Here is a 25,123-nt window from a genome sequence, read left to right as displayed (position 1 = left end):
AGCACAAAGACAGGAGTGGCACGGAGGAGAACCCTAGGCTCACTGGTGTGCGGACATGAAAGCAGCATGTCATAGAGGTGGCGTTGCGCGGACTGTGAGAAGGGACCCGGTTTCTTCCTGTGAAGCCCCCCAGGAAGGTGGGCTGGGAGGGTTGGGCATGTCCCCAAGCCTGTGGATTCAGGGTGAGTGGGAGGCCCAGCCCCACCTGAGAGTGGGGCGTGTCCCCAAGCCTGTGGATTCAGGGTGAGTGGGAGGCCCAGCCCCACCTGAGAGTGGGGCGTGTCCCCAAGCCTGTGGATTCAGGGTGAGTGGGAGGCCCAGCCCCACCTGACAGTGGGTTTCAAGTCACCACCAGGATGAGCCCCAGGCATCCTGGCGGACTCCCGTCCGTGATGGGGCCCTCTGGTCTCCCCTAGTTCCACAAAGACATGAAGGATGCCCAGGAGCTGCTCCGCAAGGTGGACTCGGACCTGAACCAGAAATACAGCCCCGACTTCAAGGACCGATACCAGATTGAGCTGCTGCTGCGGGAGCTGGACGTGAGTGACGCCCGCCGAGTAGGCCCTTCCCCGGCTCCCTGCCTGCTGCCTGCGGAGGGCTGCGTGGCCTCACCCGGGCACTCCCCTCCACACCCAGGACCAGGAGAAGGCCCTGGACAAGTACGAGCACGTGGTGCGCGGGCTGCAGAAGCGAGGGCAGCAGGTGGTGCCCCTAAAGTTCCGCCGGGAGACGCCCCTCAAGCCCATCCCCGTGGAGGCGCTCTGTGACTTCGAGGGTGACCAGGTGAGCCCCTGCCCAGGCGTTCCTGGTGCCTCAGGCACCTTTCAGGTCACTAAAAGGCCTAAGGGGTGGCAGGGCTGGAGGCAGGACCTCAGATGTTTTCAGGAGCCTGTGTTCATCTCCGTCATTGGGGTCACTCCCTGCCAGCCCCCGCACCCTCCCCGGCACGGTCCCGCCTGCTGCCCTGGCCTTCTGTCCCACCAGCTTAGCAGCGCCAGTCATCCCAGCAGACGTCTCAGGGAACGTTCTCATTGGCCCACTCTTGAGTCGTGTGTGCAGCCGGAACCAATCACTGTGGCTGCCAAGTGCCGTTCTCTCATTGGCCAGACCTGAGTCACATGCTCACCCTGAGCAGTCAGGGAATGAAGGGAAGAGACCACTTGGGCTGGAACTGCATTGGGGGGGGGGGTCCCCAGAGGGAAGTCCAGGTGGGTGTTAGGCTGGCAGAGCCTCTCATCTTTATGATGAAACATCTTGAGGAGGGTCTGAGAGACAGGCTGAGACTCCCCAGGTGCCAGAGTTAGGCAGTGACTGGGCTCCCGGCCGCCAGCTGGCACAGGCCTGTCCGTGTGTCCTGACCGGCCTGTCCCCCACCAGGGCCTGATCTCTCGGGGCTACAGCTACACCCTGCAGAAGAACAACGGGGAGAGCTGGGACCTCACGGACAGCGCGGGGAAGGAGCTGACGGCCCCGGCCGTCTGCTTTATGATCCCGCCCACCGACCCCGAGGCCCTGGCTCTGGCCGACAGGTACGAGGTGAAGGAGGGGCCGGTGTGGGGTGTGGCCGCGGCCCCCCTGGGCTCCCAGGCCCCATTCACAGCCCTGGGCACCACGGCTGAGCCTCAGGGTGCCACAAATGTCCCACACACGCACCCCCTTTGGAGGCTCAGGCGGGACAGCTGCAGATCCCATTGGCTTGGCCAACTTGTGTGTGAGCGTCCGGCTCTGGGCACGTTGCAGGGAGGGGCCTCTCTGCAGGTGCCTGTGGGCCTTGGCATGCATAACTCCCTCCACCTGCACGTCAGCCCACCACTCTGTTGACTCAAGACCTCTTGGCTTGAAGACCCCAGCCTGCGGGCCACCTCTTCTGTGAAGCCGTCCTTGATTGGCCCCTCCAATCTCGCTCCAGGAAAAAAGGCTGCCACCTCTTGGCTCCCAGGCACCTTCTCCCACCTCGTGTGCTGCTCTCATGAGGGTGCTCTGTGTCTATGTGTCCGTCCCGCTGGGCAGAGGTTCCTTGAGATTTAGTATATTTTCAGGGTCTTGTTCCATTCCTGGTGCAAAGCAGGCACCCAAGAACTCTCTGTTGAATGAGTGACTCAGGAACTCCTTCACTTATTCATTTAGCAGATATATATTGAGCATCTGCTGTGCACTGCTCCCTCAGAGGTAGCATCGTGGTGGGAAAAGTGATGACCAGACAAGACCATTGTAGGCATTAAGACTTGCTACAAAGAAAAGAGAAACAGAGGAAGGAAGGCGGGGTGGAAGGGGCCCACTGAACACGGGAGCAGAGACACACCAGTGTTTCAGCAGATTTTGTGTGTGTGTGTGTGTGTGTGTGTGTGTGTGTGTGTGTGTTGACTTTTTAAAGCATTTGAGGAGCTGCCCGACTCCTCAGGGCTGCCTGTCGAGCCAGGACCCAGGGTCCCACTTCTGTGGGTGGTGAGGGCGTGGATCGCCTCGGGGTCCCCAGCCCGTTTTTGCTGTTACAGCCTGGGCAGCCAGTACCAGAGCCTGCGGCAGAAGGCAGCCAGGAGCAGAAAGGCACTCCAGCAGCGGCATGAGGTGCTGAAGGCGGAGAGCTCTGGAGGTGGGTGCCCGAGGCTCTGGGGGGACAGGGAGGGGGGCTGATCCAGGGTCCGTGCAGCAGACTGAACAGCAGGGTGGGGGGATGGGGAGACATGCTGAGCTTACCCCTAAACACCCCAGGGCCCCCACAGCCCCCTGACTCTGACCTCCCTCCGGCAGATGCCTCGGACCTGCAGGGCCGCCAGCTGCTGGCCAGCTTGGACAAGGTGGCCAGCGACCTGGACCGGCAGGAGAAAGCCATCACGGCCATCCTGCGGCCACCGCTGGAGCAGGGCCGGGCTGTGCAGGACAGCGCCGAGCGGGCCAAGGACCTCAAGGTACCTGGGGCTGGGGGCAGGGGCTGGCCCCCTGGGCTCCCCGGGGCCCCTGCCCACGGTCTCATGTCCGTGGGGGCGCTGGGTGCTCCACGGGGACTGCTTGCCATGTGTAACAGGAAACCGTGAGTCGCAGGGAGAGGGACAGTTCTAGGCTGAGAACCGAAGAGGTGCCAGAGGCCTGGTGCCCCCCACACGTCTCCAGGAGAAAGGGCTCTTGATAGAGCTGATGGCAGGACCATGGCCCGAGCAGGTCAGCACACAGCTGAGAGAGAGTCACGACACCCGGCGGCCCAGGGGCCCTGGGCCAACAGAGCCAGCCCCCTTGCCCTGACGGCAGACCTCAGTTTCTTCAGTAAAATGGGCTGGCTGCTCGCTCAGGGGGCCTCGGGAGACTGGAGCACAGGAACACTGGACATGGCTCACCTCCCTTCACACACACAGTTTCTGGGGTCATCGGCCCCCTCCGTCCTGGGTGCAACCTTTCCCGGTCAACAGAGGAGGCATGGGACTCAGAGCAGTGCTGTGGCCCTTGATAGGGCTCGTGCCAGGGCTAGGAGGGTATGGGGTGGGGGTGTGGCTGCAAACTCCTAAGCCGCATGGAGTCCCATCTCGTCAGGGTTCCCCCCAAAGATGAGTAGACCATCCCCGTGGAGCAGTGGGAACAGGAAGTCCTGGGTGTTAACCTATTGGTTTTCATCAGTCCCGAGTCCCCATCCGCTGCATCAGAACCCCCGGGGATGCTCGTTACAGACCCTGACTCCTAGGCCAGCGCCCCAGACCCCCAGGCGGCCCCCACCCCAGGGAGGGGGCATCCCTGGGGGAGAGGGGCTGCCAGCTGTGGCCAACGTGAGGGCTCTGGTCCCCACAGAACATCACCAACGAGCTGCTGCGGATCGAGCCCGAGAAGGCACACAGCACGGCCGAGGGCGAGGCGTTCGTGCGGGCCCTCCCGGACAGTGGCAGTACGGCCCTGCTGAGGACGCGGGTTGAGGACACCCAGCGCAGATACGAGCGCCTGGTGCAGCTGCTGGAAGCGGCCCAGGAGAAGTGGGTGCAGGCGGACAGTGGGGAGGCCAGGCAGGGTGGTCAGCAGCCAGGCCACCCCAACCCCCCAACTAACTCCTGACTCGTGTCCTCAGGGTCGACATCGCCAACCGCCTGGAGAAGAGCCTGCAGCAGGGCCGGGAGATGCTGGCCACATATGAGACGCAGCTGGCCCAGGAGGACACAGTGCCCGAGAGTGGCCAGGCCCTGGACAGCAGGAGGCAGGAGCTGGCGGTGAGTGTGCAGACTCTGGGCCCCGGGAGCCCCTCGCTGAGCTGGGTATGGGCTCTAAGGGCCCCCATTCCCCCCCACCTCTGGACAACTGAGGGGCCCAAGGCCCAGGACAGCAAGTCTCTCCAGGTTTGGAATCCCAGCCGCACAAGGAGTTTGTGCAGCCTGCGGAAATCAGGTGCTGGTATCTTAAAATCAGGTATCAGCATAACCACCCCCACTCCCTGTTTCTCTGTAGGAGCACACCTGCCCATCTGGGCCCAGATGCCCGCCGGGCAGGTCAGCTGAGAGGAGGCAGCTCTGCCCCTCGCCCAGCACCTGCTGTTTTCACGGTGCCGCTGGGCCACTCTAAGCACCAGTCTGTGAGCCCGTGGGAGGCCCCTTATTCATGAACCACCTCACAGAACCCTCGCCTTCTGGGACTCCCTCACCCGGGAGTCCAGGAAGCAGGCTTGGAGGGCATAGCCTCCGCCGGGAGCACATCAGTCCCTACGCGGTGTCACTGGCCTGTGCTGTGCGCCGCAGGGTTTTAGAAGCGAGGTTTTTCCCAGGTGTTGTTCATTGTCACGAGACGGAAATTGTAGAAGTGACCACAGGTTTGAGGACCAACTCAGAGGCAAAGCCCTGGTCCCTGACCGGGCCGGGCCCACCACCCCCTCAAAGCGGGCGGCCCCAGGCACTCTGGGCAGCACTGCCCTGGGTCCTGGAGCCCTTGGCCACGGCTCCCACCACCTGCCTCTCCATCCCGCAGGCCATGGCCTCCGAGCTGCAGGCCCGGAAGGCCCTCCTTGGCGAGGTGCAGCGGAACCTGCAGGCCGCCAAGCAGTGCTCAGGCTCGCTGGCCAGCCGCTTCCAGGAGCACTGCCCGGACCTGGAGCGCCAGGAGGCTGAGGTGCAGAAGCTGTGCCAGCGCTTCGACAGCCTCTGCCAGCAGGCAGAGCTCAGGTCAGGGGCCGCGGGGATGGGGAGGCTTAGCTAGTCTGCCCGAGGCACCCAAGTGGGATTTCTGCGGGCAGCACTGAAGGCTATTTATTTTTCAAATAATTGCTGCTTTTTGGAAAAAAGCAATACACATACAAAATTTAAAAACCCAAAGGGACCAAACCGCTCCCCCCAAGATCAGTCCTGCTACCAGTTTCTTGTCCTTCCAAAGACACTCTGTGCGAGCCAGGGTCGGTAGGAAATGTGGGAACACCCAGCGTGTCCTACTATTTCCCCATCATGTATTTTTCTGGCCTGAACAATCAGGAAGTGCTCCCTCCTCCTCTTCTGTTTCCTGGAAGAAGGTCTGTGAAGACGGTATTACTCCCTTAAATGCGTGGTAGAATTCACCATGGAAGCCATCTGAGCTTGCAGTGTTTTTTTTTGTAAGAAGGTTTTTAACTACAAATGCAACCTCTTTTATTAGATATTTTGGACAATCTGGGTCATCTGATGCTTGAGCGGCTTCACAAGTTTGTGCCTTTCACATTGTACACCTCGTCAAGCTGTTGAGTTTTTGGCATGAAACGGTTCATAATATTCTCTTATCCTTGAATGTCTGTGAGATCTGAGGGAATGTCCTCGCTTTCATTCCTGACATCATATCTTCTTTTGTTGTATTTGTTTATTCTCTTTTCTCCCTCCGATGATTCTGTCTGGGGTTGATCACTGACTGTTTCAATGAACCAGCTTTGGTTGCAGTGATCTTTCTCCTGTTTTCCTGTTTCCTGATTCACTGACTTCTGCTCATTATTTCCTACGGTAGCTGCTTACATCAGGTTCAGTTGGCTCTTCTTTTTCTTAAATTAGAAGCTTAGATTGTTAATCTGAGAGCCTGCTTTGTTTTTTTTCCCCTAATCTAAGCATTTAAGTACCTCTCGCTAAGTACCGCTTTCGCTTTGTCCCACAAATGATGTTTTTTATTTTCAGTGAGTTCCTAAGATTTCCACACCTCCCTTGTGATTTCTCCTTGCATCTGGGAGTTATTTAGGTCCTGGGATTCACAGTGGGCATGCCCTCAGGCCCGCACACTCGGGGCTGCCTGCCTTTAACAGAGGTTGTGCAGCATTCCCACCCCATACTCCGTAATTTACCTAACTGCTCCCCTTCTTGGTGAACGTTGCGCTGACTCCCAGTTCAGTTCCCTTTGGTAACCTCTAGAAAGGGACAGCAGGCGGCTCTCAGTGCGACCCGAGCGCTCAAAGGCCTGGCTGGCTTTGCCCCGCAGGGCCCAGAGCCTGCAGAGCGCCCGGACCGAGCACGACGCCTTCTGCAGCGGCCGCGACCGCCTGCTTCAGTTCCTGTCCCACATCCCCAGCTACGAGCCCCAGGAGACGGACGGCCTCGGCCAGGTGGAGACCAAGCTGAACAACCAGAAGGTGAGCGGGCTGGGGGTCAGCAAGCCCCTTTGTGGACGGGCGCCTGGTCGTGGTCCTGGACCAGCAGGCTCCCAGCACCCGCGTCTCTGAGCTCAGGGACAGGGCCCCCCTCACTGCTCCCTCCCTGGTTCCCTGCATGGGGCCTGGCCTGCAGTGGACTCCCCACGCAGGTCTGCTAAATAAGCCGATCACTGCAGGGACACTGGGGAGCCCTCGTGGGGGGAAACCCATTTCCACAGCCCAGCGCCCCAGCTCCCCAGAAGACAGCAGGGCCCTGGGGTGAAGGACGAGGAACAGAAAAGCCAACAGCCTGGGCTCAAATCCTGCTCCCACCCCTGGAGCTATGCACCCGAAGGCCAGGCACTGCACTGCACTGGAAGTGAGGATGGTGCTCACCTCAAAGGATGTGGGGAGAGTCAGAGAGATAATCTCAGAAAGACACGTGCTTAGCCTTAGCACTGTGCCTGACACCTCCATGCACTCAGTAAACACTGCCTTCCTGGCAAGGTTCGTGACCTCCTTGGCCCTTCTTCACAGGCCCTTAGAACCGCCTTTTGGAACCAACAAATGTAAACAAGGAAGCTCTTCATTATACTCTGTGCTACAGAATAATTCCAGACTCTAAGGAATTCAGCTACTCTATCTAGGTTTAGGATATTTTTTTTCTTTCAAGTTTTTATTTTTGAAGCCTCTGTTGTTGTGCAGAACCTGCTAGATGAAATAGCAAGAAGGGAAGAGGAAGTGCAGAAAGTCCACACGCACTCCCAGCAGTACCAGCAGGCTGTCAAGGTGAGATGCGACATCCCAGCCCAGAGGGTGGGCAGCAGGGCCTCTCCCCCACCATGCCTCCCCACTCTAGGCTGGGCCATGGGGGTGTCCTCAGGCGCGGCTGGTGGCCGTGCAAACCTGCACCGCCCTTTGGGGAACAAGATGGTACCAGGCATCGAATATCAGAAGGGTTTTCTACTGTTTAAAGCAGTAACTGGGGGAATTTATCATAACAGAAAAGATATGAAAAAAACGATAATGTGGGATTAACAAAATCACTATAAAATAAAAAATTATTTACAATAGCCAAAGAGACAAACTAGAAGTAACCTAAATGTCCAACATAAGCAGAGGAACAGCTAGGAAATTATCATCCAGCCACTTGATGGATGTTTAAGTCACCAAACTGACCACACAGGAGGACTAGGACAGGGCAGCCTGGAAAAAAGCTTACGGTGTAGAGTGAAATGAAGACAGCAGGATGCCACATTCTCCAGGCCAGGGGCGGCCTGGAGGAAGGGAGTGCACTTTGGGGACGGGCCCGTTTTCTCTTGTCTTGCGTGTCGTCCAGGGACGTGGTTGTGTGCCGTTGATGGAGTGACAGTTCTCCAAACCTCCTGATGGTCAGAGGAGGGTATGGCTGAGTGGAAGACCTCCACAGTCAGCCAGAAGGGGCACGGGAACACTTTGGTCTCATCTGCTCTGGTCTGCCCTTTGCCACGTCTCTCTCACCCAGGACTACGAGTTGGAAGCAGAAAAACTCAGGTCCCTCCTTGACTTGGAGAATGGAAGGAACAGCCACGTGAGCAAGCGGGCCAGGCTCCAGTCCCCTGCCGCCAAAGTGAGGGAAGAGGTGAGCTCCGCGGGCCCGGCCTCCTGGGGCTCCCTTCCTCCAGGGAGCACGGCACGCAGGCCTCAGAGGGGCACGCGCAGTGGTAAATGGGGCTGGGGGCCCTCCTGGGGGCCAACAGGCTCAGTGGGAGAAGATGATGAACTTATTCTGGGCCGGTGACAGTGACGTGCCTGGAAAGACAGCCTGCTAGGAGTCATGGCTGGGGCGGTTCCCCGTGCTCCCCGCCGAGTGGGTCCGTACACACGGGGGGCTGACGTTACCTGTACATGAGTGCCTTAAGGCTCACAGACAGACCCGCTCAAATTCCCAGGGGGTTCAGGCTTCTGACTCTAAATCCAGTTTTCTCTCTCACAGCTGAGACTAGTAGAACTCCAGGTAGGAAGTGGCAACTCTCCTTGGCATCTCTCCCCAGATGCCAGGTTTTTTTCGAACACCTTGCTCAGCTTGCTGATTCCTGTCTGTCTGCTCTCCTGTAGGAAGCAGCTCTTGCTGCCAAGTTCACGGAAGTTAATGCCATCAACAGACAGAGGCTGCAGAACCTGGAGTTTGCACTGATCCTCCTGAGACAGGTAATGGGTCTCAGGAAGGCATCCTACTGAAAACTATCCCAACAGCTAAGACACTAGGCTCACTCTGCCTTAGAGAAACAGAGGTGGCCAGGGGCCATGTCCCCTTGCCAACAGGGCAGGGCAGTGCCAGTGCCATGCCCACGTCCCCCCACATCCCCGTGGGCATGAGTCCAACCTAAGTGGCCTGTCCCACAAACATCTGCTGAGCTGAGTACCCAGTATAAGGTAACTTACTTCTAAAATTCGGAAATGTTTACAACATTGAGAGACACTGGAAGCAACTCAGTCTTCATCAGTAGCGCGTGGCTGACTGGGCCAGGGTCTGTCCACACAAGGGAAAATGATCAAACTGTCGTATGACGAGGTGGTCTTGTCTGGCCGCTGCGGAGTCTCTCATAAGCTCCATCAACAGGGCGCATGCAGATGGGGGGGGCCACCATTGGTGTGGAAAAGATAAATACACGTCGCACACAAAAATATGTGTGTGACAAAGGTGACTGTATCCTGTAGGATACTGGGCTGCCCTGGTGGCTCAGATAGTAAAGAATCTGCCCGCAATGTGGGAGACCTGGGTTCGATCCCTGGGTTGGGAAGATCCCCTGGAGGAGGACATGGCAACCCACTCCAGTATTCTTGCCTGGAGAATCCCTCTGGACAGAGCAGCCTGGCGGGCTGCAGTCCATGGGGTTGCAAAGAGTCGGACACAACTGAGCGACCAAGCGCAGCACAGCACATCCTATAGGAGCAGGACCGGAAGAGACAGGTGGCCGTCACGTCATACTCTTCTGTGACTTTAAGATATTTTCCCAGATGCGTTTAAACTAGTGGTTTTACCAATTTCAAAAGGAAGCCTAGGGCTCTAGTGACCCCGACACTGAGCGTGGGGTGGGGGGGTGGTGTCCCTTGGGGACCGCAAGACATGCAGTGTGACCCTCGGCGGGTGGCGAGACGGAGACCAGCTGCGTGGAGTCCGGCGCTAACCCTGCATGGTCTCCCCCTTCCCAGCAGCCGGAGGCAGGTGCGAGCCAGGAGGCCCTGCCCAGGAGCAAGGCGGGCCCCGGAGCGGAGGAGACGTGGAAGATTCAGAAGGAGCTAGATGAGGAGACGGAGCGGCGGCAGCAGCTGGAGCACGAGGTCCGGAGTGCCCAGGAGGAGATCCGGGCCCTGCGGAGCCAGAGCCCGCAGGAGGCGGTGGTGACCAAGGAGGTGCTCAGGAAGGTGCCGGACCCGGCGCTGGAGGAGAGCTTCCAGCAGGCGCAGCAGACCCTAGCCGAGGAGCAGCGCAAGAACCGGCTGCTGCAGGGGGAGGTGGAGGCGCTGCGGCTGCGGCTGCGCGCCCTGGAGGAGGAGGCCCGGGCCGGGGGCCAGGAGTACGTGGTCAAGGAGGTGCTGCGCATTGAGCCGGACCGAGCCCAGGCCGACGAGGTCCTGAGGCTGCGGGGGGAGCTGGAGGCGCTGCGGCGGCAGAAGGGCGCCCGTGAGGCAGAGGTGCTCCTCCTCCAGCAGCGCGTGGCCACCCTGGCCGAGGAGAAGCAGCGGGCGCGGGAGGTGGTCACAGAGAAGGAGGTGGTCAAGGTGCACAATGACCCCCAGCTGGAGGCCGAGTTCCAGCAGCTGCAGGAGGACCAGCGGCGGGAGCAGGGGCTCCGGGAGAAGCAGGAGGAGGAGCTGGGCTTCCTGCAGGACAAGCTCAAGAGGCTGGAGAAGGAACGGGCCATGGCTGAGGGCAAGATCACCGTCAAGGAGGTGCTCAAGGTGGAGAAGGACGCAGCGGCTGAGCGGGAGGTGGGCGCCCTCCAGCGCCGGTACGAGGATGAGGCTGCCAGGACCCGCGCCAGCCAGAGGGAGAAGACCGAGTTGCTCCGGAAGATCTGGGCCCTGGAGGAGGAGAACGCCAAGGTGGTTGTGCAGGAGAAGGTGCGAGAGATTGTCCGGCCCGACCCCAAGGCTGAGAGCGAGGTGGCCAACCTCCGCCTGGAGCTGGTGGAGCAGGAGCGCAAGTACCGGGGCGCCGAGGAGCAGCTCAAGAGCTACCAGAGCGAGCTGGAGGCACTTCGGAGGCGGGGCCCCCAGGTGGAGGTCAAGGAGGTGACCAAGGAGGTCATCAAGTACACGACGGACCCGGAGACGGAGAAAGAGCTCCAGAGGCTCAGGGAGGAGATCGTGGACAAGACCCGCCTCATCGAGAGGTGTGACCTGGAGATCTACCAGCTGAAGCAGGAGATCCAGTCCCTCAAAGAGGCCAAGCCCCAGGTGCAGACCAAGGAGGTGGTCCAGGAGATCTTGCAGTTCCAGGAAGACCCTCAGACCAAAGAGGAAGTGGCGGCCCTGAGGGCCCGGCTGGCCGAGGAACACAAGAAGCAGGTGGACCTGGAGCGGGAGCGGGCGTCCCAGGAGGAGAAGATCCAGGAGAAGGAGGAGGAGCTGGCCCGGGGGAAGGAGGTGGTGGTGCAGCAGGAGGTGGTCAGGTACGAGGAGGAGCCAGGCCTCCGGGCCGAGGTGAGCGCCTTCACCGAGAGCATCGACGCAGAGCTGCGGCAGATCGACAGCCTCCGCGGTGAGCTGCGGCGGCTGCAGCGCCGGCGGGCAGAGCTGGAGCGCCAGCTGGAGGAGCTGGAGCGTGAGCGGCAGGCGCGCCACGCGGCCGAGCTGGAGGTGCAGCGCCTCAAGCAGCAGCTGGCCCAGCTGGAGGCGCAGGAGGGCGAGGCCCGTGAGAAGGTGACCCTCACGCAGAAGGTGGTGCTGCAGCAGGATCCCCAGCAGGCCCGGGAGCACGCCCTGCTGGCCCTGCAGCTGGAGGAAGAGCGGCACCGCCGGCAGGGTCTGGAGCACGAGCTCGGGAGCCTGAAGCAGCAGCTGGAGCGCCTGGAGAAGATGGAGGTCAAGGAGAAGGTGGTCTTCTCGGAGAGCATCCAGGTGGAGAAAGGCGACACGGAGCAGGAGATCCAGAGGCTCAGGGGCAGTCTGGAGGCCGAGAGCCGCAGCAAGAGGGAGCTGGATGCCGAGGTGAGCCGGCTGGAGGCCAAGCTGTCAGAGCTGGAGTTTTGCAACTCCAAGTCATCCAAAGAGCTGGACTTCCTGAGGGAGGAGAACCACAAGCTGCAGCTGGAGCGGCAGAGCCTGCAACTCGAGGCCCGCAGGCTGCAGTCAGAGATCGAGATGGCCGCGGCCGAGGCGCAGGGCCTAAGAAGCCTGCCTGCGATGGCTGGGGCTGACCCCGGGGCGCAGCTCGACTCGCGCCTGCGGTCCCTGGAACGGGAGCTGGACGACCTCAGGAGGCTCTCCAGGGACAAAGACCAGGAGATCGAGGAGCTGCAGCGGCGCCTGGGCTCCGTGGCCGTCAAGCGGGAGCAGAGGGAGAACCACTTGCGGCGCTCCATCGTGGTCATCGACCCTGACTCGGGCCGCGAGCTGTCCCCCGAGGAGGCCCACCGCGCCGGCCTCATTGACTGGAACATGTTTGTGAAGCTCAGGAGCCAGGAGTGCGACTGGGAGGAGATCTCCGTCAAGGGCCCCGGTGGTGAGTCCTCCGTGATCCACGACAGGAAGTCTGGTAAGAAGTTCTCCATTGAAGAGGCCCTGCAGAGCGGGCGGCTAACCCCCGCACAGTACGACCGCTACGTCAACAAGAGCATGTCCATCCAGGAGCTGGCCGTCCTGGTGTCAGGGCAGAAGTAGGGAAGACTCCGCCAGCTCACTCCTGCCCGGGACCCTTCCCCGGGTCTTCTCTCCCTGGCCCCCGCACAGCTCCCAGTCCATGCAGAGCCCCGTGTGCCACAACCCCAGCTGCTGGGCCCAACCACAGGCGGGACTGGCCCCACTGAGCCATCCCTCAGCCTGGAGAGTAACCCGCTTGTCCCCTGATCGTTCACGCCTGCAGTGCCTGTCTTCCCCCACCCCCACCTCTCCTACACTCCTCTATCAAGAGACTCCCCCTGGGACACCTGGAAGCAACTGACATCTACCACTAAAGCACAAGACAGGCAGCAGCCCTGTGGGCCAGCCTGCTCCGCACAGCACTGGCCTCCACACCGCAGCCGAGGAAACTCAGGGCAGGGAGGGCTCCATTTGGCAAAGCCCCAGCCCCCGGGGCCACCACCAGCATTCACAGCCCTCCAGATTCCAGCTCAGCTGACTCGCCATCGAGGCCTCCTGTGGAAACTGATCTGGGCGCTACACCAAAGGAGGCGCAAAGAAACTAGAACAGCGTCTGGCCCTGGTGCTCAGGTGAAGTTTAACTGTCGAGCCAGACTGTCCCAAGAGAACGCACCATCAGAGAACATGTCATGGTTCTGTAACTGAAGTACTTTCCTAGTGGACTGTCTCTGTCGGCCTTGGATTCGGTGCCTGGTCCTGCTTATTCTTTCACTGCCACGTAAGACTCCACAGTTGATTTTTTACCAAATGAAATTTGGGTTCTCTGTATCTCATATATTATGTAAGAAAATGGGAAGAGGGAACTCTATTTATAGCGTGAAAATAAACACCTGGTGGCTTGATTCTAATTTCATGGAAAGTGTGTTTCTTCCTCTCTTTCCAGTGGGGCTGATTCCCCAAGGCCTGCTTGGCTTTCAGCCAGAATGAGTGTTCCCCAACTACCAGCTCCTAAGGGAGAGAGAATTACTTGCAAATATGATAAAAAGAAATGCGTAAGAAACAATGTTCTGGAAACCTTGAAACAATTTATTGTGTTGCTTTATACAAGATTAACAATTTCCACACCACCCCCAACACCAACATAGTCGCTGCACAAAAGCCACAGCCCTTTCACACCCAAGAATTGCCAGCAAGGGGAGCCTGCAGCGTGGTGGCCGGGACGCCTCCGCCTGCAGCCCTCCTTGCTGTGGCTCAAGTCACTCACTCTTCCGTTACCACAAATAAAGCATCAACAAGGAAAAGAAACCTCATCAACTCCCCATCAAAGAAACGTTTCCCTGAGGCAAGAGGCATCGCTAGATTCCTAAGGAGGAGGGCATCCTGCTCCGGCCGCAAGCTGGGTGGTGCCGGGAGGTGGGGGCACAGTGGGAAGGGGCACCTGGTGTCCTCCCACCGCTCAGCGCTCTCGGACGGACGGCCTCTGCGCCGCTCTGAGCTCAGCAATACCAATCTCTTCTTTGGCTCTTTTGCTACTACCTAAGACTAGTCTGTAAACTGGAAACCCAAGTTGCAAAAAATAGATATAATAAAGGGACAAGGACTCCACTTGGCCCCGTGTGACACACGTGTTGGTTTTTCTGTTAAAAAAAAGTCAGAGCAGAGGCCTGGCCAGCTGGCTGGCTGTGGTCTTGCTCCCCGGGGAGCCAGGCAGCCTCTGAAAAATCACGAGACACCAAGCATCATATCCTGGGAGTCAGGAACCAAAAGAACTGCCCATATCTCCACATAGGCAGGCGCACATTCTGAGGAGGCTGTTTACTCTCAACATAAGGGAAATGACTTAGCTGGAGCAGTCGGTTCAGACTTCACAGGACAGGCAAGTGCCTGAAAATCCTTGAGAAGCAGCCGCTGGCTGAGTGGGGCGCTGCCCCATCTATCTCCCAGTGAAGGCAGAGCCTGCTGTCTGGAGAGCGCGGACCTCAAGGCCTGCTTCTGCATGGCAGACACTTCCCAAGGGCCTGTGCCCGCAGCTCTGCCTGAGCATGGTTTTACAATAAACTGGAATGTCTACCTGCAGCCGGGAACTCCTCACATCCTCAGCCCTCAAAGAGACGAAGAAGGAATTCGGGGCTCTGCAGCCTACCTGCATGAACTTGGGAGAAACAAAGTGGAGGCCCTGGCTGAGCTGGGACCTGGGAGGCGGGGGCCCGGGTGACCTTCCAGTCAGGATGGCCCAGGTTGTGATGTGCAACCATAGAAAACTCAAAGAAGCTGGCTCTGTCTTAGATACAGACATGTCTTTAAAAAGGTCTTCATCTGAGACCCACTCAGAGGGCCGAGTGGACGTGTCCAGTCCTGCTCCACCATAAAGGCACTGGAATTATGTCTTCCTAGGAACAACATGATGTGCGGAGAACAGTCCAATTCTATCCAATGCGTTTAATGGTAAGGATCAAAACTGAGCCAAAAATAAGTGTCTTTAAAAATCCTACCACAATTGTTGAATCTACAAAGGTCTTTTCTCTAAAAGAGCTTCATTGTCATGTTCAGTGGAGAGACTGGCCCCCACGATGAGCACACGTTGGGTGTTCTGAGTATTGTTCAGAGAACAAGGTACCTCTCCCAGCTGGGGTATAAGCCAGGAGGATGGACGGACACTCTGACCAACCAGGGAGCCCACTGTGGCCAGAAGGAGCCCCGACCAGTAGGGTGCGATGAGGTACTCTGGCCAAACACGAGGAGCTGGGCCACCTGCTCTGCCCCGCCACCAGAGCTCCCAGCATGAGCCGGCATGCTCCTTGGCCTAGCACTGCCCCCCTAACGATTGTCTGCAACAGAGCTGCAAGGCGCCGAGCACCAGGCTGGCCGGGGCCCCCAGAGAAGCACAGGGCTGCTCCCTGAACTGAAGGCACATCACACGTGCCAAGAGATGCTCCACTTAGCACTCACGCCTTCTCCAGAAGGAAACCAACGGCAGAGCGTAATTATTATCCAACTTCTGAGACCTCGTTGTTCAGCTTCCAGCCTTTGCCCTGAAAATCACAATTTCCTCGGTACACTGGGCCCTTTCCCATGAAGCTGAGAAGCATCTGAAAGACAGTAAGCAAAAACAGAACACAAGACTCTCAGGATCTCTGACTCCTTGAAGGCAGCAGTAACCAAACCTCAAGGAGACCACTTCTGAAATAGCAAAAGCCCCTGAACACCGAGTGTTCTGGGGCTCAGAGGAGCCGGACACGCTGGCAGGTCATCTGCAGCACAGGCAGCGCGCCGGTGCTGGGAGGGCGGCCGCTGGCTGAGCGCCATCTGTGCCGCGAGTGCCGCTCCCGTTCCCAGCCACAGCTGCCGTCGCGGGGCAGAGCCCGGCTCCTGGTGAGGCCTGTCAGATACGGCGAGCACCCCTCCACTGCAGACCTTGGGGTCTGGAAGGGCAAGCTCACAGGCACTCATGTTCTGAGCCCACACAGGGAAGAGAGCAAAGCAGACACGAGTCAGAGCTGAGACGGCAGAAGGCTTCTCCCTGATGACCACTCAGTGTAATCCTACAACACAACGAGTGTCTAAAGAGACACTCAAGTGGTCTCTCATAGCCCAGATGCTTTTCAGACAGCCTTTTAACTCCCAGAGGAAAAACAGGAAGGAAATGGTACAAGAAAACACTTTTCCCTTTCTTCCTGACAATTCCACACCTCAGTAGTCATGTTTTCAATAGCACTCCCATTAGTTTCTGTTTGAGAGTGTGACCAAAAGCAAACACAGGCAGTGCAGTCTTGCAAATGCTACCCGCTCTTGCCTGGATGGCTCGGAGACCACCAGTTTGTGGAACAAGTCCCTTTCTCCACAGGAACAGGGAGTAACTGCTGACACAGGCTTAGCCCCAGTTTCTTTCTCTGAAAAAAGCATGTTTCTGTCTGAGGGACTTGCAGTCCACCGTTGCATGCAGATGGCCTCTGGCATCCACTATTAAGCATCAGCCTCAGGACACTGATCAGTGCAGCCCCCAGGCCATGTCTGGAGCAGGTGTGGAGCAGCAGGAAGAGCAGCCGGCCCTGCACTATGTGCACCCGAGAGCCAAGGTCCCGGGACGGGGCCAGGCGGCCCCCCCACTGGGCACGTGCTGGCTCGGGGCACCTGTGCCCTCTCCCATGCTGTGAACCAGGGCTTACAGGCTGGCCCCTTCTGCAGCCACTGCTGTGTGCAGAGCAGACGCCAGGGAAGGAGGATGCTGCCCAGTCCTGTCGTGCTCCCAAGCCCCCGCATCACCCCCGGACTGAAGCGCACGCCGCTCCTCTCCTGGACACATGCTCCGTGAGGGGTTAGGGTCCCTCCTGAAGCCCTGCCACTGTCACCTGCCACTGCCACCCGACTCCCCCTTTCACTCACACTGAGGTCGAGTCCTCTGTTAGCTGGTCCCACCTGGAAGGGGTGGCAGTGTGACCCCAAAGGCCTGCAGTGCCCCGGCCCACCCTGGGAGTCAGCACCATCACCCTTCCAGTCTCGGTCACACTGAAGAGGAAACACGGAGCTGAGGGCAAGGAGGTCCTGAGCCGAGCACTCAGGCCACCGCGCCCGCCTCTGCGATCACACAGGGCAAGGCTGGTGTCAGTGAGGGGGCGACTGCATCCCTCGCGCCAAGCACCACAGAGACGCCTGAGCCTCCGAGGACAAACCGAGACAACACAGTGACAACAGGGGGAGACGCCGTCCTTGGCAGCAGAGAAGGCATCTGATGGGGGGAGCGGCCGCAGTGCACGCAGCACTCGGACCACCTGGAAATTACCTGGCAGGCTCTGCGGGAGGTGGGCAGACACGGCAGTGTGCGGGAGAGGCGCTGCACGCGGCGGGCTGGAGTGCACGCCGGCCAGGAGACCTGAGAGGAGACGAGAGGGGGAGGGGACAAAACGCACACTGACGGGGAGCAGCCTGGGGCTCCAGGGCCCCAGACGGCCGACTGCCCTGGTCCCGGGTGCAGAGCCCAGGCTGGGGGGTCAGCACACTGCCAGGGAGGCTGCCACGGTCACACACCAGACACACACGGGCACACAGCACGTGAGAGCAGAGCCCATTGGTCATGGAGGCCAGGGGCCCCTCCTGTGCTCCGGTACAAGGAAGGAGGGAGGCACTTACTGTGGCCGAGGCTGTGGTGGAATGTCCCAGGGGCAGGGCCGGTGACGATGGCATCCTTGGAGACCCCCGCTTTAGCAGAGGAGTCAGCACTGAAGGAGATCACGTGGAGGGGGAGCTGGGAGATAATCCCCAAGGGGCTCGAGTTCAAGGCCCCAGGGAGTTTGGGACTGCCAGCCTTATAGGATGAAGACAGCAGGTTCAAGGGTGAGGAGCCAGTCAACAGCACAGCCCCACTCGCTCCTTTCTGGGGAGGAAGCAGAGAGGGGTCAGAGGTCCAGCCCACTCACAAACCAAAGCTGGCACTGCACCGGGGGTGGGTTGCAGAGGGGTACGTGCACGCCAGCTGCCCCTCAGCAGCAGCCCCGAGGGAGGAGGACCACCGTGAGAACCAGCAGAGAAGGGCTCCCCGAGCAGCGCTCACTTTACAAAGCAGGTACTATGCCTCCTCTGTGCAAGGAAGGAAGGAGAGCGCATCAGACATGGACACCCACCACTACAGGGATATAGCAACACGTGTATACTTACCTCCACCACACACACACACACACACGCATTTCCCTTTGGTTTTTACAAAGAAACAGAAAAAACCTAGAAACTAAGGAACACACCCACCAATACAGGGATATAGCAACACGTGTATACTTACCTCCACCACACACACACACACACACACACACACACACACGCATTTCCCCTTGGTTTTTACAAACAGAAAAAACCTAGAAACTAAGGAACGCAGTTAAAAGGGCTAGAGGAGGCAGGCAGAGGCGAGTGAAGCTTTGCTAAACACACCTTTCTATAGGTTTGCTCTTTGCAACCACACTTATATATGGGAAAAAAGGAAGAAAAAATAAGCTCTCATTCCCCAACCCTCATCCAAACCTCCTGTAATGAATCACGCGAGGCGAGCCTCAGCAGCCAGGGGCTGGGTCATGGCGCCTTTGTCTCACATGCACAGTCTCCTCAAACCCAACAGAATCACCCTGAGAAGTACCAGTCTTCCTGGTCACGACATCCCTATAACTGACCACCTGAGGGCAGGACTAGTTTCACGTGCTCGCTTGGAGAGATGACGGGCAGGAGGCTGTGCAGGGTGTTTCCGGACACCCTCTGGCCATCCGGATCCACAGCCTCCAGACGCAGAGCTGCCCAGTCCTGCCCTGCTCGTCCTCCCCAGGAGACTTTTCAGGCTTTCCTGGGAGTCTGGCCACCAGAAAAGTAAAGGCCTGAAAACAGGAAGCCCGGTCCTCCTTCCAACTGGCGGGCTCACTGTTCCTACCTGACCGTGAGCATCAGCTCTCACTCTCAGACCAGGGCGAGGCCAGCGGCCCTGCCCACAAGGCCCATGAGGGCGGTGGACTGCAGCAGGACACTCACTGGCAGGGAGGTAGACGATGTCACGCTGCTCACCGCGCTGGGCTTCAGGGAGGAGGTCAGTAACTTGGCCACGCCCTGGGTTCCCCCACTAGAATCTCCATTGGGACCACCAGGAGGGGCCACCAGGGTCAACTTCTGGGGTACAGGCGGCTTTTTCACTGCAGGGCCAGGGATGGGTCTGCCGGCAGACTGTCCTGTGGAGGGAGGCTGAGCCGCGGGGAGCAGGTTCCCAGAAGCAGGGCTCTGGACCGGTGTTCCTCCAGACGAGGGGCTGCCAGACGACACCCCATGTTTGGAGGCAGAGCCCAGGAAGGGACTGGTCTTGTAGGCGGGCCCTGAAGAGCTGGCTGAGTGTGGTTTTGCTGGGTGGCTCACGGCAGCAGAGCATGAAGCTGGGGTCTTATGAGAGCTGCTGCTGGAGGCTGGTGTGCCCCCTGAGGAGGCTGGCGTGGAAGCATGGAAGCTCTGGCTTTTGGTCGCTGTCTTGACAAGCTGCAGGAGGGATCGGTGACACTGAGGGGAGCCAGGCTTCGGGCCCTGAAGCTTACTGACGAATGGAGCTGGAGGGGTGAAGCTCTTCTGCGGCTGCGAGCCGGCATGAAAGACCTTGACCTGGGAGCTGGGCATGGTGGTGCCTGCCGGGGGAGCGTGAGACGTCCGCGGCAAGCCGTGGTGCTTGGCTTTCAGCTGCTGCCCTTCCGGCGGGCCCTTGCCGAGAGCAGCCTGACAGGACAGCTCTTTGTAGCCGGAACACTCTGCTTTTTTCTCCTGAGAGGACTGCCCCAGGGCCAGAGCCTGTTCAGCCAGGAAATTGAGGGGTGACTGCAGAGAGCTAGAGGGTGGCGGGGCAGAAGAAGGGCTGGGCTTTGGAAAGTTCCTTTTTTCTTCTGGACACAGAACACCCGCGACCTTCTCTGCAGGCACTTTCACGGGTGCGGGCAGTGGGAACTCTGAGCTCCCACCAGCCCTGCTGTTCAATACAGCCAGTTCCTTGGACATTGCCTCCAACGAGGAGGCGGAATTATGGACCAAGTCTCCATCCAAAGAGTCCTCCAGGTTGATAGGAGCAGGATGAGCAAGGCTGCCAGATGCCTGGGATGAGAGCTCCCGGTTTGCGGCCCCCAGGCCCAGGCCTCCTCCCAGGTGCTCTGGAGGCAAAGCCAGGGGGCTGCCCATCTGGCCTGATGAGATGGACACCTTCTTATCTGGCTTAGCAGATGACTCCTAAAGGCAAGCAGAAAGGCTCGCGTTTACAAATGTCCAAAGATGCCAACCCTGGCCCTGATATAGGGACTCAAGTGTGAGAAAACCAGAAAGACAGTGGGCCTTCCAGTGTGATCGCGAAAGGCGATCCAGGGCGGAAAGGCACAGGAGGCAGGCCTGCATGGACTCGGAAAGGCTGCGACCCCACCACCCTCTGCCACCCTCTGGCCATGGCTGGGCGGGGCTGGGCTGACCCAGGCATGCTGCCACTGCAACACACACAAGGGAACTGCGTTCTGTTTCTGAAAAACTGTACAAATTGAACAACAAGATGTGCTCCCTTCCGGCTCTCACCCCTCCTTAGCTCCCAGCCGCAATCAGGATGAAAGGGGACTGCTTTCGCTTTCTCCCCGTCCTTGGTTTCTCCAGCACCTAACCCCCCTCTGGGCTCAGAGTCTGTCCTGTCACTCCCGCCTCCCCAGCACCTGGTGCAGTGAGTCTTAGGGACATCAGAGGAGATCAAAAGACACTTGGGAATAACTGATCTGCATGCTGCTTCCTCAGGCTGCTTAGGGACAGTTAGGGGTGCCACAGAGCCTCAGGAATTGGCAAAAATTTTGGTGAAGCAGCAATTTTACTACATCGAGAGAGCTCTGCAACATCAAAGTCATTTCACAGTCTCCAGTCTCTAGCCATCGCACTCCCCTCCGTGTCTGTCAGTCACTGGACACAGCCTCCTGCCTGCCTGATGCCAATCCAGGCTCACCTGCACTTGGCTCGGGGGCGCTCTTCCGTACAATGCAAGGACAATTCACCCATGACACTTCCCATTTTCGAGGGCTCATTGATTCTCAGAGGGCTACCAGGAAGACCTCATTTAACTCTACAACAACCCCAGGAACTGGCCAGGTAGGTGCTGCTTCCTAGACCTGGGGCTGGAGGGCACTAATGGCCCAGGTCAGGTCTCTGTCCTGCAGACCCCAGGCCCTTCCTGTGGGCCAGGCTGCCTCCTGGTACAACCTCATCCCGAACAGCTGTCCCCAGATCAGCAAAGCTCCATGAGCTGCCAGGAGCATGGCTGCAGAGAGCTAAGAGCAGGTGGCACATGACCGGGCAGGCTGACTCACCTTCACCTTCATTTTGGAAGAGGCCATTACTTTCTTCTTGGCCCTGTGCAAAGGAGTGAACACAGGAAAGGTTGAGAGGAGATCCTCAGAGATAGAAATGCCAGTAGTCCTGACAAGTGAGAACACTGAGACACTCACAGAACTGACGTCAGGTGCCCATGGCCTCGTCTGCTCTCCTTAAACAGAGTCCTGCAACAGAAAGACACGGGGAAGTCCTCACGAGCCCCTGAAAGCAGTCTGCTCCCCGAGCCTCCCCACCTCCTTGGTATGCAGGGACTGTCACCCATTAATGCCAGGGGCCGCTGAGGGGGGCTTACGTAGCTGCCTGGCCACCCGAAAGCCACGGAGCTGGGATTCCCCCCAAAAGGTGATGACTCTGCCCCCAGGCCTCTCAGAGTGATTCCTCCCCTAACGGCAGGAGCACTCTCCTCACCATCTCTTCTCATCCCCCTTCAAAGGCACAGCTTTCCCAGAGAAGCTCAAGAGAATTTTCTTTATGCCCTTTCCTACACACCGTTGGGAGTCCAATCTACAGTGAGAAGAGGAGTTCCACCTGAAGGGACTCTAAGAGAAGGCCTGCTCGACCAAGAACACTCCTGAGCACATGCCGAGCAGGAAGCACCAGGTGTGATCTCCCACCTGGACAACTACTATACTACACTAGCTGAACCCATCTGATGGAACTACTCTGTAACTTCAGAGGCTGTTCAAGCTTGCAGCTTCCAGGGGAGGACTCAGACGAGTAAGCTGAGGTTCATCTTGGCGCTCAGCACAGGAGCAGCCACCCACCCCCCACCCGGTGGCCCGAAGATGCAGGCGTTCCTGGAGCAGCTTGCACACAGCTTGTGGGAACCAGCGTGGGAAAAAGGACCTTGTGTCCAAAGACCAGGGACCTGGGCTCTGATGGCCAATCGTTGCTTCTGATCATGGGGGTGGGAGGTGCAGACACAGGGCGGCAGCCCATTGCTGTTGCACTACTGGCTGAAGCAACTGCCAGGGGATTTAAAGGGCCAGGACCCCCTTTAACCTCTTCTTTTTTTATCATTTTTCCCCCCTTTTGGAAGTCAGACGTTAAAGACTAGAGCATTAAAAAAAAAAAAAAAAAGTGGGAGAAATTAGAAAATGACTGCGTGTGCCTAGGGAAAAGCTTGGAAAAGATGTAAGAATATCATGTTAGGTTCACACCTCAGGCTGACCCTTGACATAGAGACAGCCTATACTAAAAACAAAACACAAAACCAGCAAACTCCAGCCAAAGGGGAGAATCTGATTTTTGGAGTTATCACATTATTAGATTCAAACGTCTGCTGTTCAACAACAAGAACAATAAAAACACAAGGTACATAAAGAAACAGGAAATATGGCCCGTTCAAAGGAAAAAACAAATCAACAGAAACTGTCTCTGAGAAAAGACCAAATGGCAGATACACCAGACAAAAACAACTGTCCTAAACGTGGACAAAGAACTACAGGAAGATGTGGAGAAAGAAAATTATGTGAAAAAATATCAATAAAGAGATAAGAAACCTGAAAAGAAAACAAAAAGGAATTCTAGAACTGAAAAGGACAGTAACTGAAATGAAAATTTCAGCAGAGAGATTCAAAGGCAGATTTGAGCAGGCAGAAAAAAACAAAGAACCTGAAACAGGACAATGAAGATGATGGAGACTGAGGAGCAGAAAGGAAAGACTGAAGAAAAGTAATCCAAGTCTGCAGGACCCATGGGACACCATCAAGCGCACACACAACCTCAGAGCATGCCCATCCCCGGAGGACAGAAAAAGAGGCCCAGAGAAGAGTGAACAAACAAAGGCTGAAACTTTTCAAATGTGAAAGCAAGCAATGCAAGCGTAAATGTATGAATATAAATATCCAAGAAGTGCAAAGAACTCCACATAAAGATGAAACTGAGAGACCCACACCAAAACACATGATAATCAAACTTTCAAGAGTCAGAGACAAAGACAGAATACTGAAAGCATCCAGAGACTACTGAACCATCACACATGAGGGATCCTCAACAAAATTATCAGCAGATTTCTCATCAGAAACTTTGGAGGCCAGAAGACAGTGGGCTGATACACTCAAAGTCTGAAGTAAAAACAGTGTCAAGTAAGAACCCTATATCTGACAAAACTGACCTTCAAGAGTGGGGTAGATGTAAATCAACTATACTTCAATCGAAGAATAGAGGATATCCCCAGATAAGATAAAAGTTGAAGGTGTTCATGATCAAAAAACCTATCCTGTAAAAAATGCTCATGGATCCTGAAGATGAAATGAAAAAACAGCACTTCAAAGTTACATGCACAAATAAAGATCTCAGAAAGGTGAATATACAAAGACCACTACAGAAGACAGTGTCATTATAACAATGGTTTGTAATCATACTTTTTAAAGTATGATTTAAGAGACTAATACTAATTTAAAAGCTAGTAAATATTATTATGACTTTGGTTGGTAACTCTAAATCTTATTTTTTGCATAGTTTAAGAGGCATTTTAAAAACTATTAATGTTTTGGGGCACACAATGTATAAAAATGTACTTCTGTGACAGCAGCAGAGCTGTATGGGGGCAGAGTTTGTATATGTTAATCAACTTACAGAAGTATTAGTAACTACTTTAAAGAATAACAATTCAACACTCTAATCAAAAGACAGAGACTGGTAGAATAAGTAAAAAACATGATCTGATCTAACTACATGCTGTCTGTTGCCGCTGCGGCGCTGTGCTCAATTGTGTCCGACTTGGTGCGACCCCATGGACTATAGCCCACCAGCTCCTGTGTACGTGGGATTTCCAGGCAAGCTACAAGAGCCAAAGACAAGAACAGATTGAAAACAAAAGGACTGAAAAAGGTACTCCACGCAAAAATCACCAAGAGAGCAGAGGCAGCTGTATTAACATCAGACAAAACAGACTTTCACTCGAGAAGGTTACAAAGATACAGCAAACTATTATATATTAATAAAAGGTTCAACACAGCAAGAAGATATAACAATTATAAACATTCATGCACCTGACAAACCTGAAGCAAAAACTGATGGAATTGAAGAGAGAAATAAACAGTTTTACAATAAAAGCTGGAGATTTCAATACCCCCTCACAAAAGTGGATAGAATAATCAGATAGAGGATAAAGCAACAGAGGACTTTACACAATAAACCAATTAGATATAACAGAGAGACACAAAAACATTCTACCCAACAACAACAACACACTTTCTCAAGTGCACATAGGACATTTTCTAGAACAGATCATGTTAGGCCACAAATGAACTCTCAGTAGATTTTAAAAGACAGATATCAAACAAAGTGTTTTCTCTGATCACAATGGGAATGAAGTTAGAAATCAGTAACAAAAGGAAAACTGGAAAACAAAATTGTAAGAAAAAAAGACAGATACATTAGACAAAACAACTTTTAACAACATACTTTTAAATGATCAATGGATCAAAGAAGAAATCACAAAGACAATTAGAAAATACTTAAAAAAACAAATGAAAATGAAAACACAACATACCAAAACCTACAGGACACAGTGAAAAGTGGTGCTGAGAGAGAGAATTCTTAGGTATAACTGCTTACATGAAGAAACAAGGAAGGTCTTGAATCAACAACCCAATTTTATAAGGAACAGAAAAAAGAAGAACTAAACCTAAACCCAGCAGAATGAAGGATATATTAATAATAAAGATTAGAGAAGAAATAAGGAAAATAGAGAATAAACAATAAACAATTATAGGCCTATTTAGACTTCCTATTTTTTTCTGATTTAGCCTTGGTAACTTTTGTGTTTCTAGAAACTTGTCCATTTCATCTAGGTTGAAAGACACTATCCACAGAGTAAAAAGGCAACCCAGAGAGCAGAGAAGTATTGGGAAATCATCTATCTGATAAGGGATTAATATCCAGAACACACAGTGAACTCTGAAAACTTAACAAAAAAGCACAGCA

The 25,123-nt window shown here is 56.1% G+C and overlaps 2 protein-coding genes across 4 annotated transcripts in view; one reads left to right on the top strand and one right to left on the bottom strand.

The window, feature by feature from the left end:
• Positions 1–13,239, top strand: part of PPL (periplakin) — a 48,831-nt gene extending 35,592 nt beyond the window's left edge. The window contains exons 10-22 of one of the 2 annotated variants that reach the window (XM_070460795.1): positions 417–539; positions 637–783; positions 1,378–1,529; positions 2,496–2,593; positions 2,752–2,909; positions 3,778–3,956; positions 4,049–4,187; positions 4,936–5,129; positions 6,394–6,544; positions 7,250–7,333; positions 8,049–8,165; positions 8,642–8,734; positions 9,743–13,239. In XM_070460795.1, coding sequence (XP_070316896.1) covers positions 417–539; positions 637–783; positions 1,378–1,529; positions 2,496–2,593; positions 2,752–2,909; positions 3,778–3,956; positions 4,049–4,187; positions 4,936–5,129; positions 6,394–6,544; positions 7,250–7,333; positions 8,049–8,165; positions 8,642–8,734; positions 9,743–12,412 — 4,305 coding nt within the window. In that variant the 3' untranslated portion in view covers positions 12,413–13,239. Of the gene's footprint in view, positions 1–416; positions 540–636; positions 784–1,377; positions 1,530–2,495; positions 2,594–2,751; positions 2,910–3,777; positions 3,957–4,048; positions 4,188–4,935; positions 5,130–6,393; positions 6,545–7,249; positions 7,334–8,048; positions 8,166–8,641; positions 8,735–9,739 lie in introns of both variants that reach the window. The other variant, XM_070460794.1, reaches the window with a different exon arrangement.
• Positions 13,240–13,396: 157 nt separating this feature from the next.
• Positions 13,397–25,123, bottom strand: part of UBN1 (ubinuclein 1) — a 32,695-nt gene continuing 20,968 nt past the window's right edge. For both annotated transcript variants that reach the window (XM_020915364.2, XM_020915365.2), the window contains exons 13-18: positions 21,304–21,354; positions 21,166–21,208; positions 18,836–20,059; positions 17,459–17,702; positions 17,112–17,201; positions 13,397–15,420 (exon numbers count right to left, since the gene is read on the bottom strand). In XM_020915364.2, coding sequence (XP_020771023.1) covers positions 15,371–15,420; positions 17,112–17,201; positions 17,459–17,702; positions 18,836–20,059; positions 21,166–21,208; positions 21,304–21,354 — 1,702 coding nt within the window. In that variant the 3' untranslated portion in view covers positions 13,397–15,370. The remainder of the gene's footprint in view (positions 15,421–17,111; positions 17,202–17,458; positions 17,703–18,835; positions 20,060–21,165; positions 21,209–21,303; positions 21,355–25,123) is intronic.

Source organism: Odocoileus virginianus, chromosome 33 (genome assembly GCF_023699985.2).
Source record: "Odocoileus virginianus isolate 20LAN1187 ecotype Illinois chromosome 33, Ovbor_1.2, whole genome shotgun sequence".
Taxonomy (NCBI): domain Eukaryota; kingdom Metazoa; phylum Chordata; class Mammalia; order Artiodactyla; family Cervidae; genus Odocoileus; species Odocoileus virginianus.
This window is presented reverse-complemented; position numbering and strand designations above follow the sequence as displayed.